Below are 14142 nucleotides of genomic sequence, written 5' to 3'. Positions count from 1 at the left end.
CTATTGCGCCACAAGCGTCCAGGCTGGGCTGGTGCACGAACTGGACTTCGGCTCACCAAACTTTTATGACAAGTTCAGAGGAATAGCCATGGAAGCCTCTTGAAGCAAAATTGAAGAGAGAGTTAAACACCTTTTTATTTTACCCTAAGTGAAAAACGTGTTAAGTTTGGGTTTCATCTTTAACCAAAAGTCGTCCTGTCCCTTTAATCGTTCCAGGTGGCCAGCCCTAAAACAGCGGGATTTGAGCCTAGTGGCTCCTTAGAGGCCAACAAGAGCTTTCGAGCCAGGGCGCCCTTCTTCAGATACAGGGAGAAGCAGAGATCCCTGACTGGGATGTAAAGGCTTAGGGATCTCCATTCCTGCCCGTGTCTGAAGAAGGGAGCTCTGACGCTGGAAAGCTTACACCATGGAAACCTTACTGGTCTCGAAGGAGCCCCTGGAGTCCAGTCAGGTTGTCCCTTTAAATAGAGGCTAATGGGATGTTATTTATCAGGTGGATTTTACCTCGGTCATCCAAAGCGTCCCCTGCCTATTCCCACATATTAAGCCTCTGTTAAAGGGATGGGTAGCCATAGGTCAGAGGCTACTTGACGGCACATCACACACACACAAAGGGACGGGGCATTTTCGTCCAGGCTCCCTTCCTAGTCTTTCGGGTTAGTCGTTCTTAAGCACAAGGCTGTGAACGAGCAGAGGGATTGCGTTCCTTTACCGCTGCCTGGGAAGCGGTGCTGTCCTTGCAGCGATCCTTGATTGAGAGGCTTGAAGCGACTTTAGAGAAAGCTACAATTCCCGCTTCCAGCCCGGTCTTGCGCACGATTACTCAAAAGTAAACCGTCCTGTTCTCCATGGCTCACTCCCAAGTAAACGCGCCTACGCTTCCTTTCCCCTCTTTGCCTGGCAGAGAGAACGAGACGCCTCTTCGAAGAGGGCCGCCCCGCCCACTTCCCTCAGCAGCGCAGAAAGCGCATGCGCAGACTTCATGACTCTGGAAGTGTTTCTATTGCCAGGGTTGGTGCTTCCGCCGGGGGAAGATGGCGGCGGACACAACAACCGAGCTTCTGTTTTTAGACACTTTCAAGCACCAGAGCACGGAGGTAGCGAGGGCCGGTTGCTTTCCTTCGACTGGTGCTTAGGAGGGGCGGGATAATGGGGTTTTGGTTCTCTTTCTCCCGGGCTGAGGGGCCTGCTCTGTGCTGGAGTCAGGCTCTCGGGGTGGAGACAAACTCATTCCCTCTTTATTGCCACAGAAGTAGCGGTGCGTTTCAGAAGGGAATAGTAGTTCGAGCTCGCTTGTTGCTTTTTAAGGGGATTTTGGGACGCACGCATAAGCTCAAGCCCGTGTTTACAGGCCTGGGGTCTGGTACTTGTTTTGAGGGGTCCCGTAGCCTGATACCTGGGATTCCGTGCTGTCCCACCATCGCCATGCTTTTGGTGTTCAGCGTTAATCAGTTTGGAACAGTTAGTAGTCAGTTAGTTCATCGTTGCTGTATTTCATAGAAAAGTAAGAGGTTGGTGTCAGTCGTAAACAGCAGCATAGCTGAACTACCCAAAGACAAGAGAAAAGATTCTCCTTGGGGTTGGGGGATGCTTTCCAGTGTGTGGGAAAACATAAATTGACTAGAAAAATGGGGAAAGTAATGAAAAGGATAAAATAAGTCAGATTAGGACTGTGTGTGCGGTAGGAAATGTGTGGCGAAATCCAAACAATACCAAAGAGAAATGGGGAGCTGGCTTGTTTAAGTGCTTTAGGCTTTACAAAACCATTAAGAGGAAGATTTAGGTGTTTGTGAGATTTCCTAACTGAGTATCCCCCCCATAATATATCCTCATTTTATGTATTAGAAGTCTCACTGTAATTCATATTTATGCATTGAAGGGATGAGGAAAACCTACTTTTGTATTAATCTTGATTCTTTTTTGACAGGGTAGTTAAAAGCAGGTAAGGGATACTTGTATTCAAGGACTTTAAAAATAGAGTTTTACAGATGGTCCAACCTTTGCTGTCCTTCCTGTTGTATGTTATGACATTCTGACATCAAAATGATGGTGGGTGGCTGACAGTTGCAAATTGATGAGTGAAAGCCTCTGCACATAAACCCATCAGAATGGTCAATTGCTTTTTGAATAAATGAGACATTACATTGTCTACATATTGCTATAACAGTGCTTTTGCTTATATATTATGGATCATAGCATGCTGCACTCATGAAGCCTTCTCTATCCATATCCTAGGATGGGAACTAGATCCAAGATTTTTCCCCATGCTAAGAGGCTGCATACAACTAGCCAATTAAATGTATAGGCTGAATACAGCTAGTAAGTTATATACTAAGTGGGATAACTGGCATTAGGGTACTAGCAGTGTGGACTCAATTCTAGACCTAATGTTGACAGTGAATCAGCCTGTGATGCTCTTTTATCATCAGCTGCTCTTCCTACATCTTTTGAGGGGTCCCATAGCCTGATACCTGGGGAACCAGTTTGGTGTAGTGGTTAAGAGCGCGGGACTCTAATCTGGAGAACCGGGTTTGATTCCTCACTCCTCCACTTGAAGCCAGCTGGGTGACCTTGGGTCAGTCACAGCTTCTAGGAGCTCTCTCAGTCCCACCCACCTCACAGGGTGTTTTGTTGTGGGGATAATAATGACATACTTTGTAAACTGCTCTGAGTGGGCATTAAGTTGTCCTGAAGGGTGGTATATAAATTGAATGTTGTTGTTGTTATCAAAAGCAGAGGAATGGGGTAATGCACTTTCCACATGCTTGGTGAGACGTGGAATTTTTTCTCTGGTAAAAAACTGTATAAACCGTTTAAAATATATAAGTATATTTAAATATGCTTGTTTTCCATAGAGGGATGAGCCCAGAGATTCCAAATGACCTATGTATTTGGGTTATGCATATTTCTTTGGCTTTGTCAATACAAAAAATCATACAGTCATGATTACTGTGGTTGTGTATATTATGCTTTTTTAAAACCTTTCCCCATTAAGATATTTCAATATATGACAGCCTTGGAACATGTGATGAGGGCCATTGGTTAATATGTGTATTTACATGCTTATAGCAAAGTTTTTGTTAGATGGATTAGAGTGTTTTCACATTGGAAAAGGCCTGATAAAAGAGAGTTTGTGGTTGTTAAATAAAGAGTACTTCAAAGTAAACAATTTTTGCATTCCTTCCAGAACAGTCATACCTAAGGTGAAAAAAGTTTGATGGGAGTTTTTTGTCTTTTTAAATTTTATGTACACATAAAATTTGTCTTTTTAAATTTTGTGTAGGTTGCAAGAGTATTAAGGCAGGGTAAAAACTATGAAGAGTACATTTATAACAACAACAGCTAAGCTGGTTCTTAACATTTTCATATACAGAGCAAATATATTGTGCATCATTAGTCAAGCTGTAAGTTGAGAGGTCCTTTTGCTTGAAGCTGCATTGTGCAAGCTGTCAGTGTACAGTTTGAGAGTGGCTTTGGAAAGATATTTTGCCACTTTCTTGGCAGCAAGCCTTAACTCTGTTGTCATTCACATTGTATTGCATCAAAGCCTTCAACATCTTGCTCCTGTGACACGTGCACAGCGATGTGGTTTGCCAATATTTGCATATGGTTAGTCAGCTGAAGATTTTTGAAGCTAACATTAAGACTTCAGTTTACATTGAAAAGAGTTATTTAAAAAAGTATAGGTGCGTACAGTGGCAGATAGTGCAGTTTTATATCTTGTCCTAGCTATTCATTTAGTGTGTCTAAAAATTCATTGTGATACTGTGTCAGGTTGTTACATTGACTGACTACTTCTATAATTGGGAAGCAATTTGTGGTATCTGGCATCAGCCTGCTTTTCTCAGTTGTTTTTAACTTGTGAAAAAAACTCCATAATGTTTCCTTTATAGCATGTTCCTAAGGACATTTACTGATAAGTCTGCTCAATTCAGTATGTCTTCCAGTTAATTAACATAGGCTAAGGTTTAGTCATCTTTTGTCAAAGTTAAACCTGTCCATTTTTTTTCAATATTTCTACAAATATCCCATGTAACATACTAAGTTTTCAAATTCTCCTTACAAAGAAGTGGTCAAAACTTAACATAGTGATTACGTTCAGCTTTTACAACAAACTATTTAAATTCTGGTTAGGCACAAACAAATTTGTTGTCATGGTTGCATGAACCCTTGTTCTTCAGCCTACCTTGAGGTGCAGACCTTGATACAAAAACCTCCAGGTTAATCTTCAGTTCCCTGTGATATCCAAATGCAGACAGTTTAGTGAAATGGAGTTTCTTTATTCCACGTTCTGTTGGATACAGCTGAATTTTAGCCATCTCAGTTACAATTTTATAGAAAGGTAAGGGAAAATATTTAAATGAATCAGTGGAATCCTAATTTGTGTGAATTAAACTCCAGTTCATGGAGGTATATACGTTCAGACATCGTGGTGAATTGGAGCTTGATCAAGGTGGGAAGTTTTGCATCATATGTTATATGTGAAGAGTAGTGTGAGGAATCGGGGGCTTGTATGTGCACAGCAACAAGCTGTGATCATGCCTGATTGGAGTTTAATTGCAGCTTGTTATGACATTTGAATGCAATCAGTAGTTGAGGCTTGATTGGCAGCAGCCTGGATCCAGAGAACTGTGCAACTGGTTTCACATGCACATAGGGGTGCTTTGGATTATGTTTCTCAAATATACCTTTTTTTCGTTGTTGTCCTTCTGTGCAGCCCCACTTTGGTACTGCGCTTGTGCAGGCCAGCTGTGGAGAGATTTTTGTAGCTTTTAAAATCACTAAGAGGCGCTTAGCCTTTACTGCGCATGCGTAGAGGCTTTCCTGCCAAAACCGAGTGACTAGGCTGAACTCCCCCGACATTCCCTCAATTTTTCTTTGCCCGCCATCGAGAGAGGTTCTTAGGTAGCTAGAGTCTGTAAAAGAGTTAATTAGAGTAGTGATGTCTTCTTCATTGAAATCCTTGTTTAAAAAATGCGGGACTAAAATGACTTGCACTGATGAACGTGATGTTTGCCTTTTATGTTTAGGCAAAGATCATAATACTGTGGCATGACGGATTTGTCAAAAGTTTACTAATAAGGCAAGGACTGACAGAACTTCCTGCCTTAAGGCCACCCCTTTGGGAGAAGATGTTATGGGGCCCTCAAATCCAGCAGCAGCATAATCTGCCCCGAAACAGTCGCTGCCCATTGCAAACAAATCTTTGTCGGTTTCGGCCAAACAATCATTGGATCCAAAAAAAGGGATCTTTGTTGGTTCCGGGGTCTGTTTCTGCTGAGGTAAGTTCTACCATGAGTGATCCCCTGCCTGCCCAGGCTTCGAAATGTAAGACGCAATTGTCAACAGGTGAGCAAACACTGTGGGTGTCTTCAGAACATCACATAAGAAAGTGATTTTAAAAGCTATAAAATCTCTCCGTGGCTGGCCTGTGCAAGCGCAGTCCCAATATGGGGCTGCATAGAAGGACGACGAAAAACTAAGCATTGCAAGAAACAAAAGTTGCCTTCAAGGGGTCCTTTGCCTCGTTCGCCTAGGTCACCCTGCACCCCTCTCGTTACGAGAAGAGTGTATGGATTTGATGTGTACAACGTCATCTCCCCCTATGCTGCTCTTTCTCGAAGATGAATATTTACCACAAGAGGAGTTTTCAATTCTACCTCTACCATCATTTCTGGCTCTGACGCCATTGCCTAGTAGGCTTGCGACATTGCAGGTACCAACTTTATCTAGCTGAGCACAGCAGCCTCCTCAGCCACCTTTGTTGGTTCCGGCTCCACAGTTGGCTCCAGGAATGGGGGGAGTGGGCACTTGGCAAGAATTTTTATCTTGGCTGCAATCAGCCCCAGTTCAACCTTCACTCCCTCTGATGCAACCAACCCCACTGGTTCAGTTGATTCCGATGGCAACAGCAGCAGGATTGGTTCTGTATTCCTGGTTCTGATGGTTCCATGTCCAGGACTGACCATGATGCGTCCACTGTCTAACCTATTCAGCATCTGCATCAGTTCTAAGACCACGTTTGCACCAACCAATTCTGGACTTCTCGGAGTCAGAGGAGGAGCATATTGGATTTAGCATCAGATCCTTCACCAGAGGATTCAGTGGGAGAATTGGGATCTTCTTCACCTAATGCTCTTTGCTGAGCAAATGTTGTGCATGGTCAGGGTGTTAGAGCTAGATGTATCTTCCTCAACCTCTAAACCTAAGATTTTACAAGCACTTTATAATGAGGCACCAGCATCCATCTCTTTCCCTCCAGTTGAAGACCTCTTAGATACTGCTGATGCAATCTGGTAAACTCCAGTCTCTATACCGGCTAGTTCTAAAAAAATGAGAAATATTACAAACTGAATCAGCAAGATTGTTCCTTCTTGTTCAGCCACCCAAGACCACCTTCATTGGTGGCTGAAGAAGTACAAGCACGGTACCGTCATGGTTCTCTTTCAGCACCAGCAGACAGTGAAGGCTAGATGCTGTGGCAAGAAAAGTCTACTCACCAGCTGCTCTCAACTTTCGAATTGCTCATTATCAGACCACAATGGGTTCATACAACCTCTGTCTGCGGGAGAGACTCTCTAACTTTATGCAAGATCTTCCAGATGATCAAAGGGCTTTAGTAAAACTGGTTCAAGAAGAAGCCACGAGGCTCACGAAACAACAAATGCCTGCAGAAAAGCATGCAGCAGATTGCTCAGCAAGTTCCCTAGCATCTGCTGTTGTCCTGAGCTGCCCTGCATGGCTATGCTTGACAGCTCTACCTCTGGACAAGAAGAGCTGCATAGAGGACTTTCTGTTTGAGGGTGCTCTGTTATTTGCAGAGAAAACGGATGAATCACTAACCCAAATGAAAAAGAACCATCAGATGGCAAAATCACTGGGTGTGATTGCCCCACAGCACCCTCAACAGCCTAGCCCTCTGTTTCAGGGTTCGCAGTCTTACCAGCTCCGTTCTGGAAGGTATCAGTATCATCATTATCAACAACCATATCGGCAGCGATCTTAATCATCTTCCTATTTCTCCTCTTCCAAGAAAACACCCAGATCCAAGGGAAAACAGAGCCTGCCTCATTCCCCGAAACCATATGGCCAAGGACAGAAACTACTGTTTTGACTAGTCCAAAAAGAAACGAATGCTACTGTCTCATTTCTGGACAAAGTCCTTTCCTCCCTGCTTGGGAAAATGTCACCACAGACTCATGGGTTCTGTCGATTGTTAAGTCGGGTTATTGATTCTTTTTCTCTAAGAAACCACCTCTTTCTTTACCATCATTTGGTTCTGATTGTTGTTTCCCTTTTCTAGTTCAGAATGTTTCTCTGTTAATACATAAAGGAACTGTTCAGAAGGTTGATTCTGTTTCTGGTCCTTATAGGTTTTATTCAAGGTACTTCTTATTCAAGAAGAAAGATGGGGGCATGCACCCCATTCTTGACCTAAGGGGGTTAAATAGGTACACTAAGCCTGAGAAGTTTCATATGTTAAACTTAAGCACTGTCATCCAGTTACTGGAAACTGATATGTGGTTTGCCATTATTGACCTAAAGGATGCGTATTTCCACATTTCTATTCATGAAAGTTACAGGAAATACTTACGCTTCCTATGTGGCAACGAAGTTTTTGAATATACAGTATTGCCATTTGGGCTGTCGTTGGCCCCACGTGTTTTCAGTAAATGTATGGCTGTAGTGGTGGCATTTTTAAGATCACAGGGCTGTGCCATATTCCCTTATCTGGATGATTGGCTTCTTGTAGCCACATTTCCAGGTTTGCTTCGTCTATTAGTCAATTCAGAAAAATCAATCTTGGTCCTTTCCAAAACCATTCAGTTTATTGGAGCTGTATTGGATTCTTCGCAGGGTAGAGCATCCCCCCCCCCCCGGAGAGAATACATAGATTACAATCTTTGGCAAAGTTTTTCATGGCACACAGCTATCAAACTGCCTTATTGATTCAAACTTTACTGGGTCTTATGGCATCTACTACTTGTGTAGTGTTTTTTGCCAGACTTTGCATGAGACCACTATGATTTGTGCAACACTATAATCCTGTAACTACTAGCCATCAAATTATTTATTCCTAGATCCATGTTCAAGTTTTTGAATTGGTGGACGAATACAGAAAACTTGACCCAGGGGTATCCTTTTGGCAGGCCTTGTGCAGACATATCTATGTGAATGGATGCCTCCAAATTAGGATGGGGTGGACACTGGTGATTCATCAGTACAGGGCACATGGTCCCCACAGGAGGCTAAATTACATATTAATGTGTCAGAGCTTAGAGCGATTCGTTACTCCCTTGCTTCTTTTGCAGGGGTTCTGTGCAACAGAAGAGTGCAAGTTTTGACCGACAGTGCAACAGCCTTATGCTACTTAAACAAGCAAGGGGGAACAGCATTGCTCAAGCTCGTAGCCGAAGCCACAGCTATATGGGAATGGTCCATCCAGAACAACGTATTCCCACAGGCTATCCACATAGTTGGAACAGAGAATATCAAAGCAGACACACTCAGCAGGGTGTTCCTGTCATGGCCCAAACGCTCCATAGAGATGAAATACCTCGTTTCAATTTTTCAACAGTGGGGCTTCCCCTCAGTAGATCTGTTTGCCACTCAAGCCAGTTTGAAAGCCCAGAAATTCTGTTCCATGGCGGGCAGAGACCCCTTATCAATAGGGGATGCCTTTCAAATTCCATGGAAGTCAGGCCTTTACTATGCATTCTCACCAACACCATTGCTGACCAGGTCCTATGCAGAATCCACTTTTTAATACTCACTGTATTCTCATTGCCCCTTTCTGGCCTCGTCGGGTATGGTTCTCCACTCTCCTATCTTTAGTACAGGGCAGATACATTCAACTCTTCTTGGCGTCAGACCTGTTACACAAGGGTGGAGCATGGCACTACAATGTCGCCACCCTGGACCTGGTAGCATGGTTATTGAATCCTCTGAACCAAAAGTGTCAGAGGACATAGTCCAAATCATTCTAAATGCCAGAAAAGCGTGGACTAGGCTGTCCTATAATCACAAGTGGCATCATTTTACAATCTGGTTGAAACTAAGGAATGTCTCCCCCTTTTCTTGCTCATTGGCAACCATCCTAGACTACTTGCCATCTTTACAGAGGCAAGGTTTGTCAATCTCATCTATCAGTGTGCACATGGCTGCAATATCAGCATTCCATGATAAAATAGACGGTAAAATGGTGTTTTCTCACCATCTAGCTAAACAATTCCTTAAAGGCTTGTTGCAAACGCTTCCTCCTAAGACTCCTCCAATCCCTCAGTGGAGTCTTCCATTGGTCCTGGCCTAGTTGATGTTATCCCCTTTTGAGCCTATGGCTTCCTGTTCATTAGCACTACTTACTTGGAAGATGGTGTTCTTAGTAGACATGATTTCAGCTAGATGGGTGAGAGAAGTCACCGCATTTAGAACTGACCCTCCATTTCTCCAGTTTTTCACAGAAAAAGTAGTGTTGCACACTAGTATTGATTTCTTACCAAAAATAGAGTCAAAGTATCATCTGCAACAAAAAGTTACATTACCTGTATTTTTCCCTTCTCCCTCCTCTGAAGCAGAACATACTCTACACATGTTAGATGTTAAAAGAGCTTTATTGTATTATTTACACAGAACAAAGAACATTCGCAGAACAAAATCGTTCGTCTGTTATTCTGGTCATTGGGTGGGCAACCTGCTTCTTCACAAACTTTATCTAGGTGGATTGTCTCAGCCATCAAACTCTGTTATCAGACAGCTGGACTAAGGTGTCCCTTGCTGATAAAGGCACATTCAACCAGAGCCCAAGCTTCATCTGCTGCTTTTCTTAATGAAATTCCTCTACACAACATCTGCCAAGCTGCCACCTGTTCATCTGCTGACACATTCGTGAGACATTATTCTATGGACACAAATGCCAGAAGAGAATCAGCAGTGGGAACAGCTGTTCTACAATCACTTTTTCATTAACCACTCACACCCGCCTCCATTGGTGAGTAGCTCGTTATACTCCCAACATGGGGCTGCACAGAAGGATGACAACAAAAACAGGGTTGCACCTACCTGTAACTGTTGTTCGTCGAGTATCTTCTGTGCAGACACACATTCCTTCCTTCCGACACCACTGTGACTGTTATTTAACTATGTTCTGTCTCTGGTGGCTCAAGAAAACTGAGGGAATGTCGCGGGCCTAGTCACCCAGTTTTGGCAGGAAAGCCTCTGCGCGTGTGCAGTAAAGGCTGAGTGCCTCCTTACTGATTTTAAAAGCTACAAAAATCTCTCCGCGGCTAGCCTGTGGAGAGATTTTTGTGTGTCTTCACAGAAGATGCTTGACGAACAACGGTTACAGGTAGGTGCAACCCTGTTTTCTCATCTCACAGTTTTCAAAGGCAGCTAGTGATGTAATGTCAGGATAGGTTTTGCCTAAAGTAGTTTAAGTTTTGCCTAAAGTAATTCTTTGGATTCTGGTCATTACTGTAGCATGCCACTTAAAGGTTCCTTCAGGTTCTACACTTTTCTTGTGATGTGGCTTTCCAGTAAGTTTTGTATCTTAAGGCAAAACTTTTAAAATTAGCTATTCTCTAGTTTATTCCGTAATGTGAAATTCTGTCAGAATTCTATCACTTAATTTCTCTCATCTGCCAAAGCAATAAAGGAATCCTCTTTGGTGTGTCTTATTTTAAATAGCCATGCATTTTAAAAAGGTGCTGTGGGTAAGACAAAAGTTCACAAGAGAGAAGAACTTCTAAAAGATACAGCAAAGGTTGTGCAATGGCAGCTTAGCTGAAACTCCACTTCATTGTTGTTTTGTTCTCTTAATAGCATTTTTTATGGTCACACAGTGCATATGCGCTTGAAGAATTTCCCATTCTCTTCAATGGAGAAGGCAGTGCTGGTGCTTCAAATGGGAAGGCTGTTCTTTTCATTCAACTGCACAGAGTGGTCCACTTGTCTAGTAGCATCATGCGTACATTGGAGCTCATCAGAAGTTCTGAATTGGACCTTAGGTGTTTTGTGCTTACAGGCAGTGCAGGCCTGTACAACTTGTGACTCACTAAGGCAAACAAAGCCAGTGTTCCATGTATACTGGTTTGCCTAATGCTTGACAATCCCCCCAATTTGTTCAAAACCAGGTAAGCAGGAAAAAAAGGAAGATTAGTGAGTCCCTGCTTGGCTACATTTTTCTTGGTGGGTCACAAGTCATCAGATATTGCTCTGGTATCTTATTTTCTCTTTTAGGGTTAATTTACTGTTTTAATGTTAAAACTAAATTTGCTATAGCGAGTACAGTCCTTTAGTGCGCATAAAAATGGACAGGCTATTGAAAGTAAACAAGTATTTCTGAGATGCACTTAGTTGTTTCTACTAAGAATCTGGTGGTGATAGATTTTTAAAAAATATTCCCAGGATTTATTCAAGTACTTTCTCTGGGAACATCTTCCTCTGCTTTCTGTAATATGCAGCTTCTTCCCAAAAGGCATGAGTGTTTTAAATTAGTATGTCATGACCATTGGCTAATGCAGTGAATATTGATAAACTGGAAGCTTGAATGTATGGAATTCTGAACCCCTGTCTCCACAGCTTTCGTGCTTTTTCAGTTTGCCTTTACATCTCCATCTCTGCGAACATCATGCATCTTTTCCCTTGTTTTGGCCCAGCATTTTTCTTTCTCCTATCTCTGTGCAACCCTTCTGGGAGTTGGGTCGTGGCTTAGTGGTAGACTTGGTGATCTGCATGCGGAAGGTTCCTAGTTCAATCCTTGGCATCTCAGTTAAGGATCAGATAGCAATGCTGGGAAAGAACCTTTTCTGGAGAGTTACAGCTAGGCAGACATATTTTTATTTAGAAAATTTATTAAACCTATCCAGACACCTGCTTGAGGCAGTTTTTAAAATAATGAAATTAAAATCCTAAAAAATGATTAGGATTTTAAACAGTAAACTAGCCATTGAAAAATCCAGAGGCGTAAAAACAGCATAAACCATCCAGCAAAAAATGATATTTATAAAGCAGAGCCCCCCCAGACTAGAAGCAGACCATAAAATAGTTGAGAAAGATGAAACCCCTTAATAAGAACCTCTGAGTAAAATTAAATGTTTGGGTGCCTAAAAGAGAATAAGCAGGACTTGGGAAGGGGATGTTAACTGTTGTCCTGGACAGTACTGAAGGAGGTGGTCCTTCAAGTACATGAGCCCCAAGCCATTTAGGGCCTTAAAGTAAGGAGCAGCACAATATTACACAATACTAGATTAGATGGACCCAGTGGTCTGTCAGTGTAAAGCAACTTCATGTATTGCTTGTTCCTCTGTCTTCAAGTGTCCTTTTTTTCAGAATATTTGTAAATGTTCTGTGAATCAGAGCAGCACAGCAGATGCCTTGGAGCGTTTGTCCAAGCATATGCACAAGAAAAAGATAAAAGGTTGATTGATGTGTGATGTATAGAATTCTAAAAGTTTAATAAATTTTTAAAAAGACAAATGCTAATTTATATCATTTTTCCAGTATCTGTGTTGGCTACCTAAGAAGGTAAGAATAGTCCTGTTGGATCAGACCAGTGGCCTGTCTAGTCCAGCATCCTGTTTCATGCAGTGGTGAACCAGTTGCCTTGGATGGCCTACAGACAAGGCACAGAGGCCAAGACTTTCCTTGAAGTTGCTTCCTAGCAGAGCTTTGCTGTCAGTAAAAAAAAAATGAGGTTCCCTTTAGATGCTGTGGACATAGCCATTGATGGATCTAAGCTCCATGAATCTGTCTAGTCCTCTTTTAGAGCCACCATTTGATTACTTGTTGAATAAAGATATACTTTCTTTTGTCCTGAATCTGTAGCCCATCAACTTGTTGGGTGCCATTGAGTTCTAGTATTATGTAGGAGAGAGAACAAGTTGTCTTTTTTCACTTTCTCCACCCTTTGCATTATTTTATAACATTCTATCTACATATAATCTTTTTTCCTATGGCCTTGTGCGCTGCAAATGGCAAGCAGCATGGTGTGGGTGGCACTTGTCAAGAATAATTGACAGATCTGACTGTCATACCTCTGAGATAATTTCTGGGCTACATGCCATGCAATTTTCCTCTTACTGTGGCTCAATATACTTCCAGAGTGCTTAGGGAGCAAAACTAAGAAACTTGTTACAAGCATTTTATTTTCTTTGTTTTTAGCAAAGTACCAACGTAGATGTGGTTCGTTTTCCATGTGTGGTTTACATCAACGAAGTACGTGTCATCCCTCCAGGAGTAAGAGCTCACTCTAATTTACCTGAAAATAGGGCTTATGGGTAAGTGCAAAATACTAAAGAGGTGACTACTGATTATTAAACAGCTTTGGTGTGCAGGTCCTTTTTCATGTTCTCAGCAACTCTGGAGAAGGGTTGAGTTGTTACTCCTTTATAGATGAGGAACTTTCTAAGAGAGAGTGACTTACCCATGACCGTATAACGGACTAACATAGCTTCGCTTCTCTCATAAGTCTATAATGGAGGTAGGCTTAAACTCAGATCTGCCTATGCAGATCACAAGGCAAAAAACCCCTTTCCTATCTTTTAGAAGTATTTCTAGTGAATGTAGGTGAATGTGTTACTTTTTCCATTGGCAATGATGGCTCATTCTTTAGGCAGTTCAGCTGACATCTTCCATGCAGAGCCTCACTTATTGCCTGCTTATCATTCTAGCTGTCTATGTCAACTTAGAGCTCAGGAACCAGCTGTAACTTTGTGTTTGCCACTGACCCATTCCAAAGGCCTCTGGTGTATTCAGAGCTCAGGGGACGGGAGGAGCAGGTCTGCACTGAGCTTTGGAAAAGGCAGAAGTAGTGTGATGCTATTTCTGCTTCTTCCAAATGCCATGCATCTTAAGAGGACCCCGTATTCCCGCCCCAAGATAACTGTATGTGTCAGAGGACTTTGTGGGGTATTTCCTACATTGCATTGGACTACAGAGCAGGCGGGATGAGTGCAAATCTCTCATACTACTTCTGCTTGCTCCAAACTCACCAAAGCATGAGAGGACTGGCGAGGGCAGCTGTGTGCTGGCCAGGCAAAGGACTCTCACCTGAAGATGAGGGTGCTTGAATCTTGCAAGGTGGTGACTGTATTTGCACAGGCAGTGAGAAAGTTCTGTTCAGACGGTGTAAGGTAGGTTTGCAAA

The 14142-nt window shown here is 42.6% G+C and overlaps 1 protein-coding gene across 1 annotated transcript in view; it reads left to right on the top strand.

The window, feature by feature from the left end:
• The first annotated feature begins 316 nt into the window (after window positions 1-316).
• The window catches only part of VIRMA (vir like m6A methyltransferase associated), a 47471-nt gene continuing 33645 nt past the window's right edge, over window positions 317-14142 (top strand). The window contains exons 1-2 of the mRNA XM_054985157.1: window positions 317-1097; window positions 13159-13274. Of these exons, the coding sequence (XP_054841132.1) occupies window positions 1035-1097; window positions 13159-13274 (179 nt within the window). The 5' untranslated portion in view covers window positions 317-1034. The remainder of the gene's footprint in view (window positions 1098-13158; window positions 13275-14142) is intronic.

Source organism: Eublepharis macularius, chromosome 7 (genome assembly GCF_028583425.1).
Source record: "Eublepharis macularius isolate TG4126 chromosome 7, MPM_Emac_v1.0, whole genome shotgun sequence".
Classification (NCBI taxonomy): Eukaryota; Metazoa; Chordata; class Lepidosauria; order Squamata; family Eublepharidae; genus Eublepharis; species Eublepharis macularius.
This window is presented reverse-complemented; position numbering and strand designations above follow the sequence as displayed.